The 26,983-nt window shown below is 40.4% G+C and overlaps 1 protein-coding gene across 6 annotated transcripts in view; it reads left to right on the plus strand.

The window, feature by feature from the left end:
- The window catches only part of Vps13b (vacuolar protein sorting 13 homolog B), a 438,985-nt gene that overhangs the window by 262,640 nt on the left and 149,362 nt on the right, over nucleotides 1-26,983 (plus strand). For all 6 annotated transcript variants that reach the window (XM_057791252.1, XM_057791249.1, XM_057791251.1 and 3 more), the window contains 2 exons: nucleotides 17,077-17,764; nucleotides 22,390-22,527. In XM_057791252.1, coding sequence (XP_057647235.1) covers nucleotides 17,077-17,764; nucleotides 22,390-22,527 — 826 coding nt within the window. The remainder of the gene's footprint in view (nucleotides 1-17,076; nucleotides 17,765-22,389; nucleotides 22,528-26,983) is intronic.

Here is a 26,983-nt window from a genome sequence, read left to right on the forward strand (position 1 = left end):
GTGTTTAACTCTAAAACAGGAAAACTATATATAATAAATACAATTGTCAGCTAAGAATTACATTTACAATGTCAAGTCCATTTGTATTTGGCAATTTTGGAGAAAATACTCTATTACCTATCCTATCTTGATGAATCCAAAGTTTATCATAACTTGTATTAACATCTTTAAAATATCTTTTTAGAACTTAGAACATATTCTTAAATAACCAAGCTTTCATGTTTCGCAATCTTATAAACTTTACATCTCTTATGTAAGTTTCTTTTTTGAATTTGGTAACAAGGAAAACTATAAAACTATAATTATCTAGTCTTCAATCCCCATCAGAGATCCAAACTAATAAAGTATTACTTGAATAAGCAGGAAGTAAACTACTTCCAAAACTATAGAAATAACAGAACAGCTGGCTGCCTGGACACTCACCCAGGTTACTCTGCAACACTGGGCATCCATTTTCATCCTAGAATATCTGACAGACTTTTCTGTTAACAAGAGTTTTGAAGGCCTGTCCTACCTTGTCTTGGCAATCACCTTCTTTTGTTTCCTGCTTGTCCAGTTTGGTCAAAATACTGTTAGTTGTTTGAGACAAGGGCAGTCTCTTGCCCCGTGGCTAACTTTGTCACAATAAAAGGAGACTCCATATGGAGGTTCTTCGAGCCCATCCTCCTGTTGTGAAGTAAATTGATGCTGCCATTTGCAGGCCTGTCTCACTGTCAGGAAAAGCCTCTTAGTTTACAACATTTTAGTGCCGTTTCTGTAGGCCTTTGAAGTATTTAAAAACCACCTGTCATCTAAATATATCTTTGTTTAACCTTGAAAACATGCCTAACATGACTACAATTTTGTTTTTTATAGATTAGTAACTACTAACCTGTATTTCTTAAATATCCTAAATAGCTTTCTAGGACAAGAAGGTCACCTTACATTTTTAAATGAGCTGCATAGGTACAAAACCTCAAACAAAAATAACCTTATTTTTGTTGTAGTGTACAACAAAAATAACCTTAAATTTGTATCAATATATAAAATTAAACTAGAGTAAAAGCATATATAGAGTATGTTCTTTAAAATTATAACCTTAAATTTGTACAAAAATCCATACCAATGTAAAATATTTGAGATTAATAGTTGCTTTTTAATTAAAAGTAGACTCACTAATCTACCCTTATATCCTATCATTCCTTTATCTCCCCAGAAAGCGGTCCTTGAATCCAACCTCCCTTGCTTAGTTTTCTCCCTTACCATGACCAGTAACAACTTTTAACCAACCCCTAAATGATGTCAAACATTCATAACCCACCAAATAACCAAATCCACCCACCCTGTCTTTTGGGAATGTGAGTGTCATGTTTTCTAGACTGCTTCCTGGTTTTTTTGGGGGGGAGGGGGGCAACAGCATCTTTGGAAGACCCTGAAAAATTTGGGATAATAGTCAAGTCCTGGAAAAGCTAGCTGCATTATCTTTCATTTAGACTCTGTGATGGGAAAGTGTAGATCTTATCTGCAGTCTCGGCTGGATCGTCTCTGAGCGTAGACATCTCAGCGCAGCCTTGCAGTTGTGGATGCAGAGCTTTGAGGAAACTCAACAGAGGCCCTCTCAGAGGCTGGATCGCCTGGGTTACTTGTCTTTATTGGTGTCTGATACTTTTTTTCAGAAAACACATAAACTTTCAAATGTGTGTCTGCATTAGCACAAGTAGAAAATGTGCAGTGTGCACATCCAGCTAAACATATTTTTTTGTTTTGTGTTTGAGCAGGTAGAAGGCATTTGTTAACTTTATAAGTTTGTTTGAACTGCATAACCAAATCTTAGTTTATACCATATGAAAGGATGGCATGTCTTAATTAGTCATGAGGACTCTGTAGCCAACATTGTTTGACACGTCTCATCCAGTCTCAGAGCTGTTCTCATAGTAGAGGGATCAGTATATTTATCGTCTGTCTTTCTTGGTTTCTTTTTTCATGTCTGTTGTCAAGATTTTCAAGAGGTCTCTCCCAATCAAATCTGATCTTCATTAATTTTGAAAAGAACCAGCCGGGCGGTGGTGGCGCACGCCTTTAATCCCAGCACTCGGGAGGCGGGTGGATCTCTGTGTGTTCGAGGCCAGCCTGGTCTACAAGAGCTAGTTCCAGGACAGGAACCAAAAAAGCTACGGAGAAACCCTATCTCGAAAATCAAAAAAAAAAAAAAAAAAAAGAAAAGAACCATAACTTTTTTTTTCATGTGGAAACAAAGTCATAATCTCTCCCCCAACACATTTTTTTGACTTCCATACTGAAGTGAAAACATTCTTAAAATATATTGGTTGGTTTAATTTAGCTGTTTCCATAATCCACTGTCTCTCAGCAGCTGTTGTTTTGTTCATTAGCATTCAAAAAATTCAAGGCACCCTGTGAATTTCCCATTCTTACATGGCTTATTGTTTTTATATTACTTTAGTCTTACTTTAAAGACTTTATTATTTTTAAACTATTTTTTCTCTGACTGTCTATACCCATTTTCTTTATTTGCATCTAAGTTCGTTTGTGTGTGTGTGTACCGCCTCCTCTGACCATGTGAGCCAAATTTTAAACTGCTAGGCTACTCTTATGTGGCTTATGATGCTGCTGTATAGCTTCCCCCTCACCTCAGGTCCACCTAACCATCCCAGCTCTGGGAAGTTGCAGTGTCTATGGTCCAGCAGGCATGTCTATCTAGTTTCCCCGTGCATAGTAGCTCATAGCAGGGCCTCTTAAACAATGAGCCATGCTTCTGTGCCCTGCAGGCAGTGGGCTCTGTGTATGTGCTTCACATTGGATGCCAAATGTAGTCAGAATTTGGGGGGGCCGCCAGCTCACAGATAATGATGTGCAGACTTGGTAATTACAAAAACTTGGCCTTTAGTTTACGCTTGTCCCAACTAGCTCTTATAACTTAAATTACCCATATTTGTTAATTTGTGTTCTGCCATGTGGCATTACCTCTCTTCCATCTTGTACTTCCTGTTTCCTCTTTGTGTCTAGTTGTCAACTTCACCTTTCTTCTTCCCAGAGTCCTCTCTGTCTCCAGAAGTCCCACCTAACCTCCCCTGCCTAGCTATTGGCCATTTAGCTCTTTATTAAACTAATTAGAAGGTGCCGTGGCAAAGACTCTTCAGAGTGTAAACAAATACTCTGCAGCACCTTTTCTCAGTAATAGCAATAGTAACAACATTGATACTAATAGGTACATGAGGGTTGCTGTGACTCTCTTGTTCTTAGCACGCGTACACACAGGATGACACAACTGGACTTTGTGTTCTTAGCGCGCGTACACACAGGATGACACAACTGGACTTTGTGTTCTTAGCGCGCGTACACACAGGATGACACAAGCACTTTGCAGCGATCTTGCTTTTATCTTTTATGTTTTCTTCATCAATCATCTTTTGCCATCAATATCCCAGCACCATTACCCCATAATTTGTTCTTTGAAACAGTTTCTTTTTGGGGTTTTGATCTTTTTGTTTTGTTTTTGACAGGGTTTCTCTCTGTAGCAAGCCTGGATGTCCTGTAGATCAGGCTGGCCTAAAATTCAGATCCACCTGCCTCTGCCTCTGCCTCCTGCCTGCTGTGATTAAAGGCAATCCTCATCAAGCCTAGCAAGACGTTCTTAGAAAAAAAAGACCAGCAGGGTAGGGATGGTTTAATTTTCAATTCATCTTCCTGCTCTGACACACTGAGTCTCAGGTGGCCTGCATTATATCATTTTAACTCCCACCAAAATAACCGAAAACTATAAACACAGCCTGTTTTCCCCACATAGCTGCACGCAGGTGTGAATTAATGGAGATAATGAAGCTCCGCCTCATTCATTCATCCATCGATCAGCTCCCTGGTTCAGTACTCTAAACTCCAAGTTGGCTTTTGTTCTGGAAAACAGTGATTTTCAAACACGCGTGCCCCTAGTTCCAGTACCTCACAGATGTCTTTTCACATCAAATAAAACCCACAGGACTAGAAACGGGGCCTTTGGACGCTCTCTTCCTGGGGCTTGAAGCAGTAAAAGCTCCCAGCTCCCTCCAGGTTTCCTGCTTAGTTCATTTATTCTAAAAAGAAGCAGTGGAGCATTTGCATCCAGCATTGTGTGTGTGGTAGCAAATAAGGTTTTTTATATACCTACAGTTACTGGTTTTGCCATTTAGTAGAGAGACATCATTAACAATCAAAAAAGTATAAAAGCTTTTTGAGTTGGGGTAAAGAGCATTAAAGAAAGTAAGATTCTGGGAAGCAGACACTATAGATTGTGGTTTCCATTGAATTATAGAGTGGATGTAGATATTCAAATCCCACTTCCATTATCAAGACTATGGTTTTGATCAAATTACATTTCAGGGCCTCGGGTTTAGGGGGTTTTCTTTTTTTTCATCTTAAAATGTATAAAAGAGGGAGAGGGAACTAGTATTGGTATGTAAAATAATATTGTTTCAAAAATGAAGAAAACCAACATTAAACTGAACTATAGCACTGAAAAAATGTAAAAAAAATCATATATACTTTATAGAGGTGATATATATGATGAGACAGTGTCTAGTAAATATTACCTGTGGGTTGATACTGTTGCTTCAAAGAATACCCAGTAACCAATTAGGTTATCACTGTTACCATCTTAATCACAGTTATTAGCCTAGGTACCTATCATGTGTACATGTTTGTACACAGAACTTATATGTGCATCATATTCCCAAGCCCCAGAAGCCTGTAATCTAGTTAGGAGAGAAAGTCAGGACTGAAGTCAGCGGTAGAAGGTATTGTATGCTGTGCGCCTGCTCTGTGAGAGAGATCACATGTCCTACGGGATTACAGGAGACTGTGGTTGGATTTCCTTTTACTCTCGCCCCACATTGGAACCCCAAAATGTTGTTTGGTTTTTACTCTATACTCCTGGGGACTCACCACCCAGCTCCCAAATAAACCACCACATGTGGAGGCTTATTATTACTTATAAATGTCAGAATACCAAAATGTTTATTGGGTTTTTTGGTGTTTTGTTTTTACTCTTTGGAGCTCTTTGCTCCTTGTTGCCCACCACCCAGCTCCCAAATAAATCATCCACGGAGGCTCATTTTTACTTATAAATGCCCTGCCGTGGCTTAGCTTGTTCCTAACCTGCTTTTCTTAACTAAATTGTCTCATCTACCTTTTGCCTCGGGGCTGTTTCCTTTTCCTCTGTATAGCTAGCTTTCACTCTTACTCCAGGATGACTGCCCTATAGTCCTCCCCTCCTTGTTATCCCCCCTTGCTCCTCCTCTTTCTCGATTCTCCTTTTATCTACCCTCTGCCTGCCAACCCAGCCTCGCCTATCCTTTCTCCTGCCTTGCTATTGGCTGTTCAGCTCTTTGTTAGACTATCAGGTGTTCTAGATGGGCAAAGAACCACAGCTTCACAGAGTTAAACATTAGCAACACATCTTTACATTGTTAAATGTTCCACATCATGCACAAAAGAAACACTTTAAAGTAATATTCTACAACAGGCTGGTGAACAAGATAAATGATAACATGGAAGCTGGCAGGTGAGTGTGAAGTCCCAGCATGAGAGTCTGAAGTTGAGGAGTTTGAGTGCTGGGCTAGTAAGGAAGTCCCTTGAGCTGAGGAGATGGCTTAGTGGATAAAGGTGCTTGCTGCCTGGTGCTGTTCCCGCTCTGCTGCTCACAAGGTGAAAGGAAAGAACAAATTTTTACAAGCTCTCCTCTGACTTCTGCATTTGCATTGAGATACAGTGGAGAGGGAGGGGGACTTTGATGATTGGTTGATTTTGAAAGAGGAAGTCTCAGAGAGTAGGTAGCTTATCCCATGGCAATATTCTGTCATTGTCTGCTGCCCTTACACACAATTGCCACTTTCACAAGTGCTGTCTTGTGATTGGTTTGCTCAGGAAGTTTGTGTAGCTCTTCTTCATGTGGAATGTAAGTTGTTGGACCTCAGCTCCAACTCAGGCATCTGACACCAGGCTGTGTTCCCTCTGCTTTACTGAGTGCCTTTGCCCGTGCTGACTGACATTCCTAAATGCCCTTGTAGGAGCCTGAGTAGCATCAATTAAAGAGTTGACATTTTTAAACCTGTCACCTGAAGTCATACTTGTTGCTGTCTTTCCAACTTTATCTTCCATTATTCTCAGTCTTCTACTCTTTGAGCTACAGGGACTTTTGCTTTTCTAGATACTTAGTCCTCCTCTAAACTATTGCTTATGTGGTTCCCTCAGCTGTGGTGTCCTTCCTACTGTCTCAACAGTTTGAATCATATCTTCTTCCAGTCTTGTTTCAGATAGGTTCAGAAAGCATCTTCAGCAAATAACAGTCTCTAGGCAAGAAGGCAAGTGCTCACTTCCCCTTTGTAAATGACTTGGTCCATTTGTTCCCATTATGAGTCATTCATTAGATATTTATGAACACTATGTAACAAATATTGTTTCAGGTGCTAGTGATAAAGTGGGAGGGGACTACAAACTTTATTTTCATGGGCCTTTTATTCTCCTGGGACTCATACTTATAATTTGATGAGGACACTTGGGGAATATTTTCTCTTTGAACCTTTCAGAAGGAGTAAATAATAGAAAGGGAAGACAGGAATGACATACTGGTGTTTTAAGTATTTTATTTCTGGCATTGATCATCAGTATCCACGTGGAAACCTTTGGTGACAATGCAAAATCCAGTTGAGACAGACTTTCTGGCAGGTAACTGTGACCCCCCAGCTACTTGGGAAATACAGTTAGCCAGTGTAGGATTTCTGTCTGTCTTTCTTTTTTTCATCTCTTAATTTTTGGGGAATGAAACTTTTACACTACTGTCCAAGAAGTCCCACAGGACAAATGTCCAAACTTAAAGTACATGTCAAATTACCTTTATAGATAACTATGTAGAAAATTACCTTCTTAAAATTCTAACTCTCAGAATTATATGACTTAAAGTACAACACAATATGATAACTTCCTGGTGATCTGATCAAGCTGAACAGAGCTATTTTTAGAACTCTTTGCCTGATTCAAACACAGTCATATTTGTGGGGAAAAGCGTGGTACTGGTTTTCAGGGAAAGACAAAGAAGACGGGAGCGTTTTCTAATGCAGTAGAACTGAAGTAGGACTTAAATGTTCTCTCAGCTTGGTTACCTTTCATTTCAGGACTTTTGCATTATTATCTTCAAAGTATTAGTAATATGACAGGAAAAGCATGAGGCCTTCGTTCAGTGCACACTGGATCTGCTGCTACGAGGGTGGGGTATCCAGTGAGGCGCACACGTGATCCTTATGAACTTCACTACGTCAGGAAGAGGACAGAACACTGAGGGTTGAGTTGCTTTAAAGAAACTGTAGTTAACTAAACCAGGCTTATTTGGGAAATAGACTAGGAACAAAACTTGTCTGCTAGACAGTAATAACCTGTGCTAGATAAAATTAACTATGGATATGCTCAACTTATTCTGCATATTGGGAGAAATTTGTTTTAAAGCATGCTAATTTTTTGCTTTTGAGAATTGTAATATCTTTAAAGACGTATGTGATTCACGTCATAATTGAATAAGAATTTATATACATTTTATTGGTAGGCATTTCTTCAAGTTCAGCTTAGCTGAAATACTTAATAGCCAGTGTCCTACATTGCTGCAGAAGCTAAACATACTTTTGTTTGACTCTTACAGAGAGTGCGCAGGCTCAGTAAACTTTGATCTCCTTCAGGGTTGTGGCTGCTTACATCTTAAAACAAGTTTATGAGAGTGGCTGATGTGATGCAGTTGTTTCTAGTAAAATCAGACCAGCTATAAGGAGCCCAGCGAAGTCAGTGTCTGAGTAACTCTATGAGAAACAGACTCCAGCTCAGACTCCACTGTGAAGCCTGACGGGGTGGGCACTGGCAGCTGAGTCAATCCTATTGCAGATCATTGAGCAGCCATGGGACAAAATGGTTTCCCCATTGACATCAGTAGACGGAGCTTTAGATTTTATCAGTAGAAAAAATAGATACCTTGTACACACAGTAGCCACTTTTAAAGCATTAACATGATGTTTTCTGAACCGATCGTTCCTGATGCAAACCCATCTGTGGCAAGGTGCGCAGAATGTGGTGTTTTATTTTCTTAAAACCTGAGCTCATTAAAAATGAGAACAAATCAGATGTAAAAGTCAGCATATAATATAAAGAATTATATCTGCATACAATGACCAGCCTGTTCTGATTCATTACACATGTGAGAGGAAGAGAGACGCAATGAGAACTGGCCCTGAGTTCAAAGTTTTTCTTGTATTAGTTGTCTTGAGTTTAGGATCTCAGAAAATAAGTTTATGCTGTGAGCTTATGTGTAAAGGGAAACTGGTATAACTAGTAGGTGTTCCTTCCTTCCTTTTTTCCTTCCTTCTTCTTCTTCTTCTTCCTCCCTCCCTCCCTCCCTCCCTCCCTCCCTCCCTCCCTCCCTCCCTCCCTCCCTCCCTCTTTCTAGTCTGTTATTTTGGAACAACACCAATAATTATCTAAGTATTATAGTCAGTTAACTCTAGTCCTGGCCCCCTTTCCTAATTTACAGCTTTGATTAGAACACACGTTGCAATAAAACTCAGCCTTGACTGAGCTGCCTCCGTATTGCCGTTAGTGCAACAGTGTCGTGAAACGTGATGGTTTGAATTGATGCTTAGCAGACAGGAGTGGCCAATAATAGTACTTCAAAGAACTGGGAACACCATGAAAGGGAAAACTGAGACATGGTGCTCTTCACCGTTCCATCTGTTGAGGGTAGTGTTGTTTGTGCTGCTTTTTGGCATAATCACCTCATTATGGAGAAAACTTGCTTGTCATTGACTGGGACAGTTACGTTGTGTGGGATTGTGTGGGATAACATTTGACTTAGAGAAAATAAAGCATTAAAAGCCTTTGTTTTATTATACTCTATAGTATTCAAGTTTATACCTTGATTCTTTATTAAGTTTCAGTTTTGTTGTAGTTTAAGACAGTCTTGTGTACCCAAAGCCTTTCCTAGAACTTGCTAAAAGACCAAATATGGCTTTTGGACTCTGAATCCTCTTGCCTTTACCTTCCAAGTACTGGGATTACAGGCATGTACCACCACCCCAAGCTTAAATTTACTTTAAAAAAAAATTGACTGGGCTCGCTGAAGGAAGTTTTTCACATGAATGTCTATTCTGGTTTTTTTAATTTACTTCACTACGGGCTGAGGCTGCAGCCCAATGGTAGGGCACTTGCCTAGCGTGTGTGAGATCCTGGGTTCACTCCCAAGTATCATGAAAATATTTAATGCCCAAAGATATATGTTACCTAGCATATCAGTGAGTGGAAATAGTAATTCACCATAATTTTCTGATCTATGATACTGAAAATTTGGAAGTATAAAATTATACTCGTTTCTTAATAAAATTAATACAATTTGCTATTTACATAAACTCTCCAATGTGGGCAATCTTTGTATCAAAGTCCAGTAACAACTTCTTCCAGCCCCAGCATGCCATACCATTCCATAAATATTTAGATAACGAAGCGCATGAGTTTTCTCAAGTTTATAAATATGCTCATTTGTAATTTCAGAATGCTGTGACCACTCCTCCCTTTTAACTGTATTTGATTTTGTGAGGCAGACATGATGTTTACTTGTTTGAAGCACTGCTGAGTTTGAGTCAGGGCAGTAAAATTAGGATACATGTCACAGTGATACACAGATGTGGTTGAAACTTTGATTCTGTGGTTTTACACTTGACTTTTTATAATTTATAAGATGTGGAAAATGAACTCATAATTGGAAAAGGCTCTTTTGATCAAGGTCAGAGTCCTGTGTTGCCTGTTGAAGGGTGTGTCACTGCTGTGCCACACCTGCAGTTTCCATGAGGGAGAACATGGCGTGTCCACCTGGCCAAATGTGGACATGCTTCTGCTCACCATATAGTGACCATTGGACAGAAATGTAAGGCGGTCGTGCAGAGTGATCGGTTGGAGTGACAGCTAAGTTTCCCGTCATTGTCATCCATCAAAGCAAAAATTAACATAGTAGGGCTGGAGAGATGGCTCAGTGGTTAAGGGCACTGGCTGCTCTTCCAGAGGTCCTGAGTTCAATTCCCAGCAACTACATGGTGGCTCACAACCATCTGTAATGAGATCTGGCGCCCTCCTCTGGCATGTGGGCGTATTTGGAGGCAGAATGTTGTATACATAATAAATAAATAAATCTTTAAAAAAAAATTAACATAGTCCTTGACAGATCTCAGGAGTTTCCTTCCACACATTTCTTCATGTAAAATATTTGAACATATATTTATAGTGTTTGTGTTAATCAAGGTGATGTGTGTGTGTGTGTGTGTTGGTTTGGTTTGAGGTTTGTGTGAAACAGGGTCTCATCTTCCACCCTGGCCTCAAACTCATATTGTTCCTATCCCCACCTCCTAGATGTCAGGAATGCACTCGTGTGCACCACACCTAGCTAGGGCTGCTTTTCAGAGCCATTGTTGAAATGCTGACATGACCCATCTTATCTTTCCTGTTCCAGAATGTCACTGATGAGCACCTAACTAGAATAAGGAGAAACCCTTCACTTGGTTCTTGGATGCTGTCCCCTTACCGATGTGCTCGAGTCACTTCCCCTGGGGCACTGTGGGAGGCTAGGAAACACCTGTCTACATTAAGAGGAATTAGCTGCAGTTCTCGCTCTACCCCGCTTTCAGCACCATCTCCATGTGCTGCTTGTCTGCATATGCATAGCCCTGAAAGGATGGGGAAATGCACTGAAATCTTGTAAGAAGGAAACTATCAGCATGACATGTTTCCCTAGGTATTGGAAACCTTCTTCTATTGGAGCCCACTGATAGTGAAACTGTAGAATTCCTGTGATTTAAGTGCCATCTGGTTGTGCTCAAGGCTTTAAAGCTGTTATCTCCACGTAAAATTTCAGAGTCCTATACTTTTTTTCTTCACCAAACTATTCATTTTTAAGCCACAAATATTTTTCCATCTCTTTCAGATTTTATCTAAAAGTATATTTTAGCAGTATTTTTAAAAGTTCTTAAACAATAACAATTTATCTTGATGGATGGCCTGCTGTGCTTTTTCATTTTATTTTAATTAGCCATTGTGGAACCAAATTCCCTTTTGTTTTAGTCTTTGGAATAGTGTTTAATTATTGTTATCATGCCAGATATCTTAAAGGTTATTTTACCAATACAGTTTCATTTAACATAACCCATATGGAATCAATAGTCTAGTTTCCTAAAGTGAATGCTTGGAAAATCTTACATTCACATGTTAAGACTACACATCCTTTCCTCATTAGTTGGAAAGTCCGGGGATTTTGGCACAGGTTCTGTGTGGAAGCATTGTGCAGCTTTTATATGGATTTTGTTTTTAGCCTTTGATGACACTGTTTAGAATAGGAAGTATCTAATAAGTAAAGCATTTTGTCTCAAGTGCTGCCAGTGTGTTTAATATATGCCTGGAGGTCTGAAACATTATCTTCTTCACTACAGTAATATGCATTTAATTCTCTGCAAGCAGAAGGTCGAACTTTTAAAAAGGGACGCAAAGTACATTTTCAAACAGAATAATTCAAAACATATGGAACAGGGGACCAGAGTTATGTACAGTTGGTTTTTATGGTTTAATCGTGATCATGTTAATGCACACCAGTAGCTAATTAAAGAAAACTTTTATTGTCCATTTTAAATAAGTTAGGTAAAGAGTGGAAGGCCTGCTATAACAGTACTGCCCAGAGAGACAGCTGGTTTTGAGAACTTAGTCACCTTGCACAGTAACAAACAAAAGTTACCTGGAGATGGTTACACTGTGAACTTCAGTTTTCCTCAGAGCAGTGGTAAACTTGGTGATGCCCAAGTTTAGAGCCCAACACAATGAATCAGAAAGTGTTTTTTAACAGTGGGCCAGATAAATCTACAGTGAGCTGAGACAAACTGCTGGATTTTCAAACATGTCTCAGTAGCCACTTCATCGTGGTGCTTGGAGACTTAGAGGAATGGAGGAGACCCAGACTTTTAGCTAGAGTTCCCATTGAAGGGATGACTTTTAACACTGCAGAATTTTTACCTCTTTTTCTTCCAAGGACAGTCAGCCTTTCATCTTCAGGTCACTTATTCAGAGTTCTGTTGTGGTCAGTAGTGAGTAGAAGGAGCTTCTGTGAAACCTGTGTTGAGGAGCCCGTGTCCTGTCCTCCCTGCAGACTGGACACTCGCTTTCCTTGCCTTTCCCAGCAGTATTGGTGTTTTGTGTTTCCATGTTAACACCTATAGTTCTAGGGAAGACTAGATTTTAAACATCCATCTGAAAATCAGAAGCAAATTCTTCATGTATAAACACTGCAGCCTCGGGTATGAAATTGCGGCTGAGTTTCCTGATTGAGACACAAAAATAACTTATGAGACATGAGCATTTGCTTGGGGTTTGCCATGGAGCCCAACCTGCAGATTTACTAAACTGTATAAAACTTTACAATGCCTCGAAATGCGGGCAATAATCCTTGTTACTGAAGTATTTGTATTGCTTTTTCAAATGTATCTGGAGGTATATTTGAAAATTTTGACATAGTGGCATATGCTTGAAAATGAATATTATCTTGAAAACAAGCAATGTCATTTTTTACGTGGTTTCTAAACTAAACCTTTTCACATTTTCCAAGAATACCAACAAGGTATTTCTCTTTACTTAAAAACTGCCAGCCTTCTCCTCAATGACCTATTGAGTACCTCCTTTAGCCTCAGTTTATTCAGCTGTAAAATGGAATAGCGATATTTTCTCCTCAAAAGATGAAGCAATTAGATAATACAGTGTATATAATATGTAACAATATGTAGCAAACAATAAACACACTTGTTCCCAATCTGAGACATTATATAGTGGGAGAAGTTGAACAGCATGGAAGGGAAGGGAGAAAGCCAAGCTGCACCCAAAAGAATTGTATAAATAATATAATTTTTATAAAGAGGAGGTTGTTTTCACTTACCCTGCATAAAGTTCTTTATTTTTATACTCAGTACATCACCTCACTGGGTGTTCTATCAGTCAGTCACCTCACTGGGTGCTCTGTCAGTCAGTCACCTCACTGGGTGCTCTGTCAGTCAGTCACCTCACTGGGTGCTCTGTCAGTCACCTCACTGGGTGCTCTGTCAGTCACCTCACTGGGTGCTCTGTCAGTCAGTCACCTCACTGGGTGCTCTGTCAGTCACCTCACTGGGTGCTCTGTCAGTCAACTCACTGGGTGCTCTGTCAGTGACCTCACTGGGTGCTCTGTCAGTCAGTCACCTCACTGGGTGTTCTGTCAGTCACCTCACTGGGAGCTCTGTCTGTCAGTAACTTCACTGGGTGCTCTATCAGCCTCACGCGTTGATGCTCCAGTGTGAGAGGGAACTCCTCCAGAGACTAAGAGGACCGCTTGCTGTATGCTCAGCACACAGTGTGCAGGATGCAGAACCCCACAGGCTTGTGAATGAGTCTGTGAAAGGTTTTCAGAGCTCAGGACTGGGAGTCTTCCCACATGTGTGTTTGTGTCTTAACAGTAGTAAATTCAGTCTGCTGTGTGATTTGTTTTCCGTTACTAGTATAGGAAGAACAGTTATCACTGCATCTTCTTCAGTGTGTTGAGGACGTATTACTACTTATGCAGTGATAGAGATCATATCATCTAAGTTCTTCACCTGAAAAAGCTACAGACCTATAGCAGCTGCCTAGGTTAGAAGACTATGTGCCAGGCACTGATACTTTATGAGACTGCATTCCCAAATCCCTGTACCAGCTCTGTGAGGAATAATTAACTCTATCTTATGCATTTCCTTACAGAGGTGATATGGGATTCCCCTCTGTATGCTGTGAATATGTTTTATTACCATTGGTTAATAAAGAAGCTACTTTGGGCCTATAGCAGTACAGAATAGAGCAAGATAGAATTCCAAGCATAGATAGAGGACAAAAGAAGGCAGAATCAGAAAGACGTCACGTATCTGCCGCCTTATCAGTAAACCATGAGCCTCGTGGTAAAATATAAAATAATAGAAATGGGTCAATTTAAGATGTAAGAGTTAGTTAATAAGAAGCCGGAGCCAATAGGCCAAGCAGTGTTTTAATTAATTTAGTTTCTGCCAGGCGGTGGTGGCGCACGCCTTTAATCCCAGCACTTGGGAGGCAGAGGCAGGTGGATCTCTGTGAGTTCGAGGCCAGCCTGGTCTACAAGAGCTAGTTCCAGGACAGGAACCAAAAGCTACAGAGAAACCCTGTCTCGAAAAATCAAAAAAAAAATAGTTTCTTTGTTATTATTTTGGGTCTGGGTGGCCAAGAAACAAATGAGCAGCCTCTGTCAACACAGGTTTGCAATTTTGTTCGAAGTCCTGTAATTAGAGAGTGTTGGACTTGGTCTCAGGTTTGTCTGATTCCAGTGCCCATACAGAGCTATGCCTCACTATTACTTATAAGAATCTCTGAGAAATATGAGCACCAGTAGACACTCTCATAGTTGTAGGAATATGGAGTATTAATGTATAGCCAGCTGCATGGGATATCCTGCTGTACCTGTAGTTTGAATGTATGTTTATATGTGTGTGTAATAGCCCATTGTTTTGGGAGCATGATTAACCAACATAGGAGAAAATAATGCAATCAAGAAAAGTAGTAAATACAATATGTAGAATGCTGCTGTGGCCACAAAAGTGTATTGTTTGCCACAAGCCTTTTGTAAGAAGGAGTGCACACTAAAATAAGGATACAGAACACAGTACATTGTAAAAACAGTGGCATAGCCTCTCAGTGCAGCACAGTGTTGTCTCCTCTCCCCTGTGTCACGTGATTGCGAGAAATCCATTGCATTAGCATACGCAGGATATCACAGAGAAACAGCAGTTGTGGGAACTCTGGCTTATATGCAGTCCGCCATCTAACCATACTGTTCTAAACTATCAGATATTAATACCACAGTGCGTTTTAGCATGATATAATTTATGCTGTAGGAGAATTGTGTGATGTACTAAGATCACCCAAAAGGGCAAGTTTTGATGGCTGACCCTTTGCCAGCTGTCGCCAGCACAGTGCAGTGCGGTTAGGGCAAGAGCACAAAATAGGTAGAGTGACTTCAGAAAACACGGTTCCCTCTAAGACTAGGAATACACTGTTTTGTTTCAAATAGATAACATTTTGTGCTTCTCAGTTTACCAGAGTCAAGATAAACATTGTTGGCAAGCCTTTCAAAAGTGTTCCCTTGTTATCTTTGTTATCTGTTATTTGACACTTTAGCCAAGAGTCTTCGGCAGTCAGCTTACAGTAATCTGAAGCATTTGGCAAAATATTTTTTAACCAGTCAAATTGGAATCTAAAGACTGATAGATAACACTCGGCGGTTACACTGAGCTTTAGGACCGTTTCTCTGTTACTCGCTGCCGTGGTCCTGATGCAGTCCTTCTGGAAAGGTTGGACACACTCAGTGACCTCACAGGTTTTCGTGCTGCTTACCTTATAGCTTCACTCCTGGGAACCTGCCCTGAAAGTTCTTACCATTTCACACGGATGTTTATTGGCAAGAATTAAAAGCTCAAACTTCTAATTATATAGAAATTGTTGAAAAATTACTCTTTTAAATCAACTGTGTGCAGCTCTTTACAGGTTCTTTTAAAAGGTACTCATGGATGAGGATAAGGCAGGAGAGACAGACAGACAGACAGACAGACAGACAGAACGAGAAAGAGAGAGACTGTGTGACTGTGTGTCTAGGCCTGCTTGGCTCTAGAGAACTCAGAGCAAGTGTGGGCTACATGGCAAGACCCTGCCACAGAAACAAAGCAACACACAAGGATAGAAATGGGTTTCAAATTTGTCTCTTCAATATAATTATAATCACAAAAGGGCCTGAGCAGCAGAAAAAATACTGAATATGGTATCCTGTTGATGATACTTGCTAATGCAGTGGGACTAGGGAAGGTTTGTTTTCCTTTCCTTATTTCTATGGATTCTCCATGTTTATATGGATTAATCTGTATCACTTCAAAGGGAAGCAAATGAAACACCCAGTGCCCACTAGGTTGTTAGGGTCCTGGAAGGAGAAGCTGAAGCCTCGGAGGACTCTGCCCATCTGCTGCCACCAACATGGCCTTCCTTCTCCACAGGGAGTCAGAGGCCTTCAGTACTGGGTTGTTGATTCACCCTTCCCTCCTCCCAAGTCCTGTTGTAGAAAAAGATAAATTAACATATTTTTAAATGTCATGCAGTTATTTTAATTTGATCTTTGCCCTTCAAAGTCTAAACTTCTTTTATTTTCCTTTTCTTATTGTTCAAAATCCTATAAACTAGTCTTATAATAAGGATGAAAAGCACAGTAGAATCTGAAGCCATGTGGAATTTATGTTTACCAACAATAAACCTGATTGGAGGATGGAATCATTTATTATATAATATGGGGAATTATTTTAAGATTACTAAAGTAATTATTTGGAGTAGCATTTTAAAAGCTGATTTGTATTAATATAAAGTGAGAAACTGACACCCAGAAGTACATTTTAATGAAGGAAATTTGATATTTGTTCTCAAGAATTTCTTGGCATTGGTTTCAGGCTTCTTTTTTTTTAAAGATTTTATTTATTTATTATGTATATAACATTCTGCCTCATGTATGCCCGCATGCCAGAAGAGGGCACCAGATCTCATTACAGATGGTTGTGAGCCACCATGTGGTTGCTGGGAATTGAACTCAGGACCTCTGGAAGAGCAACCAGTGCTCTTAACCACTGAGCCATCTCTCCAGCCCCGTTTTCAGGCTTCTTGACTGTCGGGGAAACTGAGGCATAAGGATTGCTGTGAATTTCAGTCTGCACAGCATGATTTCAGGCTAGCCCAGGCCAAGGAGCAAGGAAGGCCCTTTCTCAAAAAAAAAAAAAAAAAAGAAGAAGAAGAAGATTTCCCTTAGATTATGAGGTGATTCTGGGGTAGGGAACGTTCACATAGCTTTTGTGGTTGTTATGGCTTTAAGATGTACTAGGTCCATTTTACGTTCCTTTAAATAGCTTATTTAAATAGCATTGTTCATATAGTGACACTTGATACATAACTACTTTGACATATCTGCTTGTTTTTTCTTAGATCTCTAAACAAGAACAGAAAAAAATGGACACATTTGATGGAGGCTTAGCTGAAACTTGTTCCCGACACAGCGGTGCTTGGGACAGTGGAATCGGCAGTGACAGCGTTAAAATCCAGATTGTGCAGATAGAGCAGTGCAGCGGCGCCAGTCAGCACCGCATAGCCCGGCCCTCCCACCAGTCCTCCATCGTGAAAAACCTCAACTTTATTCCCTTCGACATATTTATTACGGCCAGCAGAATCTCACTAATGACCTATTCCTCGGTGCCCTTACCCAAGTCCGCAGTACCAGAACAGGAGGAGGATGGGACCACAGGCAAGAATTCCCTAAACCTCCCAGAAGTTGATGCTGACGTAGCTAAGCCTAACCAGGCATGCATCTCCATGGTGACTGCTGAAGATCTCTTAAGCGGTAGCAATTTTTTTCCTTCAGGAAAAAAAATAAGGGTTCTCTCCCTTGAAAGCCTGCATGCATCTACACGGTCATCTGCTAGACAAGCACTTGGTGTCACTGTTGTCAGGCAGCCTGGCCGAAGAGGAACTGGCGACATAGAGCTCCATCCGTTTCTCTACTTGATTGTCTCCCAGCCTTCCTTGCTTCTGAGTTGTCATCACAGGAAACAGAGAGTGGAAATGTCCATCTTTGACGCTGTGCTTAAAGGTGTGGCCCCTGACTACAAGTGTGCAGGTAAGAGCCTTGGGATATACTCGAGGATCGCTCGCACTGCTAGGTGTAGGGTTAGTTCTGGTTTCAAGATGATCAAACAGGAACAGCTGACGGATCAGACATGCTTTCTCTTCACAGAGTATGGTAAATACATGTCTGCAACTGACTTGAGTTTAAAAAAAGTTGGGAAAATGTATAAATATTTACCATTAGTATTCTCATCGCATCCCTGAATATTTCATCATTTTCCTCAATAGTTTAATGACATGGGCTCTTTCTTAGCTGTAGAGGTACTTACAGTGTCTAGTGTTTGGGAATCATAGCAGTTTTTACTGGTAACAGTCCATAGGTAGGGTATCCACATTAGTACAGTTGCTTAAGAAAAGAAGAATAAAAGGTTTATTGTTTATTGTTCATCTCACTACAATTGAATAAGTTTACATGCAATCAAGAAAGATTATCAAAGTGTAGAATACTAAGATGTGTATACCTTTTATGAAAAAGTTTATTAATGGTATTGACTAGTCACAGCCCCTACCATGCCTTTCTTATATTATCATGTTATAATAACCATATATTATTATATAGAACTTCTGAAATTCTTTGTATCTAGGGAACATGAGCTGTTCAGAGTTAAGATGTATGAGCCAGTGGAAATGGAACCGAACACAATGTAAGAGACCCTTTTCCTAATATAGAGTTGGAGATTTGGCAGCAAGCCAGAGAGTGAGTGTCTAGGTATGTGAGTCAAGACTTGAAGAAGAACCTAGCAAGCACATGAGAGTTTGACACCTAACAGATGGCAGCCAACAGTGAGACATCTGGAGAACTGAGCTGTCTGAAAGTCAGACTGGTTAATTCTTCTCATTAGAGAAGCCATTGAGCTATTTTCTTGTTCTTACAGCAAACACAACTTAGAAAGGAAGGGCTTCAGGCTCATCGCTTGAGGGGTTACATGCAATCAGTTCATCACAGCAACCATGGCTTGGCAGGCCAGACATGAGGTGGTGATCATGTTGTTGTTCCCAGTCAAAGCACACAGATGGATGCTGGTACTCCATGTACTTTCTCCCTTCCCCTTTTCTTCTTTTTCCCATTTTACTTTTGAAATCCCACTCTAGCCTTGGAATGGTACCTCTCCTATTCAGGTGGATCTTCCCTTCTCAGATAAATCATTGGAATGTCCTCACAGTAAAACCCAGAGGTGTGTCTCCCAGGTGATTCCAAGTCCATTCAAGTTGACGATGAAGATGAAAGATCACAACCATTTTACACAGCACATTACTGGAAAACAGATAGCAAGGTTAAGGATGAAGACTCAGGCCAAGGGTGTAGAACAGGCTCTTTCCAAGACTGCTTCCTGGTCTCTCCTGTAGTCCTCTGTCAAATAGTATCAAGCCGGCGGCTCATACTAGGCATCTGAAGGCCAACTGTTCACCTCTAAAGAACTATTAAACCAATGACAATTTAAATCAACCTTGCTGAGTATTTATACTGTGGGTATTGGTAAATGCCATCAAAATAGGTCTACTATTCTGGGAATTATTTGTTATCATTAACTGGCAACTCCTGTCTTCCTTCTTCAAACATTCTCATCATGAGACCCTGTGATGTAGTAGGTACTTCAAGGCACTGGAGAGCTCAGGACTTATATTTTTATCTGAGGACTTCTGCCTGATTAACTGATGCTTCTTTATAGTTCGAATTAGCATTGGTTGAAACTTGGTACAGATTAGAATAGCAAATCTTAATTCCCATCACTTCCTCAAAGTCACTTACCTACAGTGTCTTATGTAGGTAGGCATCTTCAGTGGCTCTGCTAAGGGATAAATGGGAAAGACAGGGAAGACTGGGGGCAGGCAGGAACATCTCTAGCATCTTCCCAAACTTGTACTGTAGATAGCCAAAATCACAGCTCATGTTCTGTATGCAGAGTCTGCTTGTTCATTCCAGGCTTCCCAGACCTGAAATAGTCACACAGAAACTGTAGTAATTGTAATGCTATTTGGCCAATAGGCTAAACGTATTTCTAGTTAGCTTTTACATCTTAAATTAACCCATTTTTATTGATCTGTGTATTGTCACATGGTTGTGGCCTACTGGTAAGGTTCTGACTGGCATCAGGCGTCTGTCTCCTGCAGTGGCTACATGTCTTCTCTGTGACTCCACTTACTCTCTTTATATATCTTTTCCAGCCTGACTATATTCTGCTAAGCCATTGGCCAAAAGCAGCTTCTTTATTAAGCAGTGGCAATAAAACATATTTATAGCATACAGAGGGGAATCCCACCACATCAACACTCTTTACTTACTTCAAGCTCCTATGGGTATGCTGTGAGTGTGTGTGTAGGCATGCATACATGCCTACGTGCTCACACGCGTGCGCACACACACACGCATGAGGCAAGCAAATAGTCCATAGTAACAAATGGATACTGCCAATGATGGGTTTTACTTTTTCAAAAATGTAGAAATAGGTTTGACTTGCTTAATCTATTTTATTAGTATATTTCTAAACCATATGTCTATGTCTTTTTGTCGAAATTTGTATTCAAGGTTATAAGAGCTGAAAGCAAAGAAACATATTTGGATGATAATATCTTCTTAGAATAAAGAATAAGGAAAGATTAAGGTATATCTTTAATGGGTTGGAGGTAAGGTGTAGGACCCAATCACAGTGGAGAAGCTAGAGAAAATGTCATGGACCCAGACAAATCATCCTGTCTCCCTGATCGTTAACTTCTCTGCTGAAGTCACCTTTTGATGAACATTTGCATGGGACGCGAGCATCTTCACATCCTTTGCCCACAGGGATAGGTCTGTCCACCTATCTCTAACGTGCACCAATCAATGTACTTACAGTCACACAGCCTGCTCAGAAACCTTCCCTCTGGAAAGTACATCAAGGGGACTAGTTTTTAAAACAATAAGTACAATAAACTTTCAGCTTCCAGGAAGTTGAACCATGCACTTCCTTTGAGCTATTTTGAGTTTTGCTTTCCAGTGGGTCTTGTTAGTGTGCCCGCACCAATAAACAGATGGGTTTCAGTTCATTGTCGTTAGTTACTCCGCCTCTTAGGTCACCTTATAAATAGATGGATTTCAGTTCATTGCCGTTAGTTACTCCGCCTCTTAGGTCACCTTATAAATAGATGGGCTTCAGTTCATTGTCGTTAGTTACTCCGCCTCTTAGGTCACTTTATTTGCTGCTTGATTGTTTTCCCTTCAAAGTGAAAATGTCTCCTTATAGAGATCTCACTTTTGATGATGTGTCGATAGATGGTACCTTGGGACGAGACACTCAGGGACTGATAGTTACACGGCTCCTGCAAATTAAGTTGAGTCCTCCAGCAAAAAGAGTCACCATGCTCTCCCCAGCCTTGCCGGCTGTGTCTGGAGGAGAGAACAGTGTCCTGTTCCTCTGAAGTGGGGCTACTCTTCCTAGTCCCCTGCTTCACATTCTGCAGTCATGAAAGGGAAGCACGCACTAGCTTGTGTTTGATCTTTACCACATACATTGAATGTCACAGTCAATCGCTTTCAGGATTTTCTTTGAAATAACATAAAGGTTCATATGTGCCAAATTTCATAAGGATCACATGATAAGGTCAAGAAACACAAATTCCAAGGCAGAATTTATATGCCCAGTTCACATATGACAGTAATACTATATAACCATATGTTGAATATAATATACTATATGTAAATGCTATTCTTGAAAGCAAGCCAATCAATAAAGCCTAAAATAAATAATGCTTTAATAACACATTTCAGATAGGCTGAAAATGGAATGGATGGGTTCTATGGCAAGAATATCTCTATAAAAATGGCATTCAAGGGACATTAGAACACAGAGATTAAAGCAACAGTGAAATTAAAGAAAAACTGGATATTGAAAAGATATTTTTAAAGCCTATTATATGCCAACATACAACAGTCATTTTTATTTAAAGAGTTATGTAAATAAAAAAACTATAGATTTCCAAGCCTTTAAAAGCAAGTTCTTTGGCATTGTCTGTATCTAAAATATATTCTTAAAGGATATGTAATGCTAAACAGAAAAAATGAAATACATAAAATGGAAAATATCAAATTAGAAAGAGTCTAAAGTTATAGTCATAATTAGAACTAATAAAAGGTTGACCAAACTTTATCACCATGGGAAAATGGTTTTTGGGAAGGCTACCGACGGCAACTTCAAAAGCTTAGCCGTAAAAATGATTGTGATGTCAGACAAACTTTAAAACAGATCCAATTAACCCCAGAGTAATTCTAATCTATTGCATCTTTTGAAAGTGTATGGGCCTCATTTTTAAGCTGACGAGCTTGCCACTTCTCCGTTTCCAGCATTGTGCGTGCAGTGAGAGCCAGTCGTCAGCATCCGCTCTTTGCCGGCACACAGACCTGTGACTTAAACATTGAAAGCGTTTTGATCTAGTTCCCGTGTTATCATCATGCCTTGTGTACTTGGTCTATCTTTTTTGATATGCACACACACACACATGTATGCCTGCAAACACAGGAAGTACTGAAGTTTGTATGCAGCAGGTTAACCATACTTTGATCTTACTTGTCTGCCAAGATTCACACACCAAACTGAGAAGCTTGTGGTTTCATCAGTGTTTCTCTTCAATTCTGTCACTCAGATCCTGGGAAGACTCTGCCGGAAGCCCTTGACTACAACACCGTGTGGCTACAGACAGTGCCTGGAGAAACAGACAGTAAAAGTGGAATTCCACCTTCCCTTGTTACGCTACAAATTAAAGACTTTCTTAATGGACCAGGTATGGAAATCATACTCAGACACCTTATTTTCTGTGTGAAGACAGACATAGGCCCATCGGGTCTGTCGGTAAGTTTGACTCTCTTCCCAGATAATGAATATTTGGCGTATTTTTCAAAAGATGAGAAGATTAGCCTAAAGACTCAAGGGCAAATGTGAGTCTGAGGGAGCAGCCAAGTCCTCAGTGACAGAGTTCCTGCCTGATATCAGGGCATAGTTGCCTGGAAGCTGAAACCTTGTATTTTCTTGTTGCTTTTTCAGAGAAATTAATCTTAATTGATTTCTTTTCTCTTAATGTTCTTCTAAAGGAATTTATGTACTTTTTTGTTCCTCGGTTATCTTACTGCATATGAAGAAAATTATATGGATGAGTTTCATGATACATATAAAAGGGAGCATGCATAGATGAGCGCACTCACTTCAAATGCATAAAAAAAGGGTTTTGAGGTACAGTAAGCACTTGGCTGTAGATCGATAGCTTCATATCTAATCTTCACATACATGTGAAGAGCCACGGGTTAGCTACTGCTGCTCTCCCTGTTCTGTGAATAAGGAGACTAGGACTGAGACATGAAAGCATTAGCTGAGTTCTCGGGACCCATGAGCTGTTCAGACCGTAGGTCTCTGTGCCTTTGAGGAGTTAACCCGGTTTGCACGATGCTGATGAGCACGGCTGGGTCAGATTCCTCCTCTGTCTCCTCCTTTTACCCTCACTCTCCCCACCCTGCTCCCATCCCTTTGGTGTGAGCTCCACTATTTGCTTACTGGAACTGACTGTATTTAGTGTCATGTTTACTTAAAAGGCTTCACAATGTAATAGTATTCAAAGAAGTATTGTTTTTTCCATGAGAAATTTAAAACAGGGACATTAGACTGTCTCACATCTCTAGTAGCAACTAAAAGACAGCAGTTTTGAAGAGAGATACTATCCCTGTGTGAACCATGCTTAATGTGTGTGCTGCGGCCTGTCAGTCACTTCTGCATCGTGGTAGCTAGAGAAGACGGGTCCTACCTAGCAACAGTGGCGCACACCTTTAGTTCCAGCACTTAGGAGGCAGAGGCAGGCAGATCTCAAGTTGGAGGCCAGCCTGTTCTACAGAGGGAGTTCCAGGACAGCCAGGGCTACACAGAGAAACCCTGTCTTGGATTAAAAGAGAAAAATAAAGGCCAGTCCTCCAGTCCTGATACCTGAACTGAGTAGACCTGGCACTGCCTGTGCTGGTCTTCACTGCCCCGGCTCTGCAGCGCGAATCTCCAGGGCAAATGGACATTCTGATTCTGTTCATAGAAAATACACACATGTGATCTTACAAAATGACAGCAATGGGGGAAGCTGGTGGGTGGGGAAACCCCGGGTTTAGATAGCAGATGGGCCAGAAGAGTGTGGATCCTACTTCCTAGTGAGTGAGGAATAGTGGATGTTATTTAATCCAAACACAATCAATTGTAGGGGAAAAGTAACAATTTACATCCCACTAATGAGACAGGAAAGAGTATCACCACTGAACGTGTGGAGCATGCTCCCCCTCGCTCTGTCGACTGCGGAGTATTCCCGTTACAGACTACAAGACTGGACATGTTGGAACAAAGTGGAAGAGTTAACGTGCAGTCAGCTGCTGGAGGAGAAACAGGAATTTGGGGTTACTTCTTACTTTTCATTCAGATTTTTTTCTAGACAGTGGAACAAGTTTTTCTCTGTCCTACCAGCCAGTTCGCAAATAATGACATGAAGACTTATTATTAATTATGAAAGCTTGGCCACTAGCTCCGATAACTTAACCCATTTTTCTATTACTCTAACGTGGCATTATCTCTCTTCTATCTTGCACCTCCTGTTTTCTGTCTGTGTCTCCTGGTGTCTCCCATGCACCTAGATTCTCCTCCTTTTTCTTTCTCTTCCCCAGAAATCCTGCCTATACCTCCTGCCTAGCTATTGGCCAATCAGTTTATTACACCAATCACAGCAAATATCCCACAAGGCAGTCTTTCAGTTTGGCTAGGAGGTTATCTTACAGTTCAGATTATTGGTTTGTTGTTGTTGATAGAGGGATGGGGTCAGTGGCAAATTGAACTCCATATTTGCAAGACAACCAGATGCATTTATATGAAGAGAAATGCCAGTATCTGAATAGTTACATATTCATAATTCTAGCATTTAGTGTGACAACATTGTAAAAACTCAAACATAGGAAATGGTTGTAAAGCATTTATATTTGTGTTTTTCTTAAGGTATTTTCAAAATTTGGAAGGAAATAGATATATATCATTTCTGATTGCATAGTTAAACATAATGATAATGTACTTGTAAATTCAAACTTTTAAAATATTGATGTAATTGTTTTCCAACTATATTTCTTCAGTCTGAATTTGTTCCTGATGCATCTCTGCAAATGGGGTTTTAGTGCATGTGTTGCTGAAGTCTATTCTACTGCACTCCAGTGAAGTGGGGGCTGCGAGTCTAGACATTGCACCATTTGTAGCAAAGTGTCTTGTTTTGTTTTCACACTTATCTGTGTGCCTGTGTGTGCTGCACAGTATCTGGTGACTTCCCACAGTGCACTGTGGCACACAGGTGTGCTTGCAGGGCGTCACCAGACAGCATGCAGGAGTTGGGTTTTGTACTATGATGTTTTAATCTTGGTTGTTTTAGTCTTTTGACTTTTGTGGGGCGAGGGGCACTATCCAGCTCCCAATAAATCACACAGAGACTTATTTACTAATGCCCAGCCTTAGGTTGGCTTGTTTCTTACCAGCTTTTCTGAAATTATCTCGACTACCTTTTGCCTTCAGGCTTTCCCTTTTCTTACTTTGTGTATCTTATTTCCACTCTTACTCCGCGGTCGGTTGGGTGGCTGGCCCCGACATCCTCCTCCTATGTTGCTCTCCCTCTTTCTCTTTCTCCTATTTATTCTCTCTGCCTGCCCCCCGACCTGTCCTCTCTCCTGCCTCACTGTTGGCCTTGAGCTCAGGTGTTCTGGACAAAGAACCACAGCTTCACAGAGTTAAACAAATACAGCATAAATAAAAGTAACACATCTTTACATCATAAAACAAATGTTCCACAGCATAAACAAAAGTAACACCCCTTAAAATAATATTCCCAACAGTTTTGATCTTAGTGGTGGAACTAGAGTTGTCGAGCTTGGTAGTAAGTGCCTTTACTACCCCTTATGTCGTTGTGCTGGCCTGGGAAGATTTTATATGCCTGAATAAAATCCCTTTTAGATTTTTGCGAAAGCACGCATCATTTCCCATCACAACTGACAGTTTTCCAAAGGCACCAATGACAGTTGAGCCAAGCTAGACATTTGTTGGTAGAGGAGAGTGGCACAGAGGAAGAAGAGCAGGTGTTAACATGCTTACTCTATTATGAAAAACATTGAACGTGGTTCAAGTTCTGCAAACACTAAAACATTTTTACCCAAATACATTTATTTGTTTATTTTGTATTAAGGGACTATTAGTTGGAATAGCATGTCAGCTCTGTGACATACCTTCTAAACACTAACAACTGAACTGCTTTAAAATTTACTGAGACAAAATCTCCCTTGTGGTAAATGATGTCAGTTCCACCCAACTGTTCCATTTCTCTCACTGTTTTGCCAGGTTGTCCCATTATATTCAAGAGTTCACAAAAGCTGCAGCTAGAGGATTAATTAAAAGGGAAGCAAAAGGCACATTAAAAAATAGTCTCACATATAAAGAGTATATTATGGTGTACATATTAGCAACTCAATAAAATTTGGGGCTTTTGTTTGTTTTTATTTTGCCTTACCTCTAAGAGGATGGTCGCTTGTGCTAGGACTAGGGAGCAGTGCAGATGACAGTGTTCTCCATCACTGTTTCTTTGCTTTGGTAGAAGCATCACAAGTAGCACAAAGCATAGCAAATAATACTTCTTTTTTTTTCTTTTTTTTTTTTCTTTTTTTTTTTTTTTGGTTTTTCGAGACAGGGTTTCTCTGTGGTTTTGGAGCCTGTCCTGGAACTAGCTCTTGTAGACCAGGCTGGTCTCGAACTCACAGAGATCCACCTGCCTCTGCCTCCCGAGTGCTGGGATTAAAGGCATGTGCCACCACGCCCGGCAGCAAATAATACTTCTAATTTTATTGGCAACATCAGTGTTAGTATTAAAGTCTTTTGCGACTTGTTTTTAAACTCAGTGTGTACATCAATCATTTCCAAAGATTGTCTTTCTTCTACATCTCTAAATTGTATTTGAAATGTTGAGGGAAAACTGCCTACCCTTCAAGTTCCCTCGAAGGTTATGAAGGTGGTTGCTCTGGGATTGTCTTTCAGATCCATTTTGAGGCTCGGTTTCTCTCAACAAGGTGACACAAATACTGTCCTTTGGCGTTTAAATTGGTAAAAATGAGGTGTTGAGTAGTGTGTGTGTTTGTGTGTGTTATTTAAATAGTACTTAGGCTCCCACAAAGCCAGTTCATGTATTAGGATCGAAA

Source organism: Chionomys nivalis, chromosome 17 (assembly GCF_950005125.1).
Source record: "Chionomys nivalis chromosome 17, mChiNiv1.1, whole genome shotgun sequence".
Lineage (NCBI taxonomy): Eukaryota > Metazoa > Chordata > Mammalia > Rodentia > Cricetidae > Chionomys > Chionomys nivalis.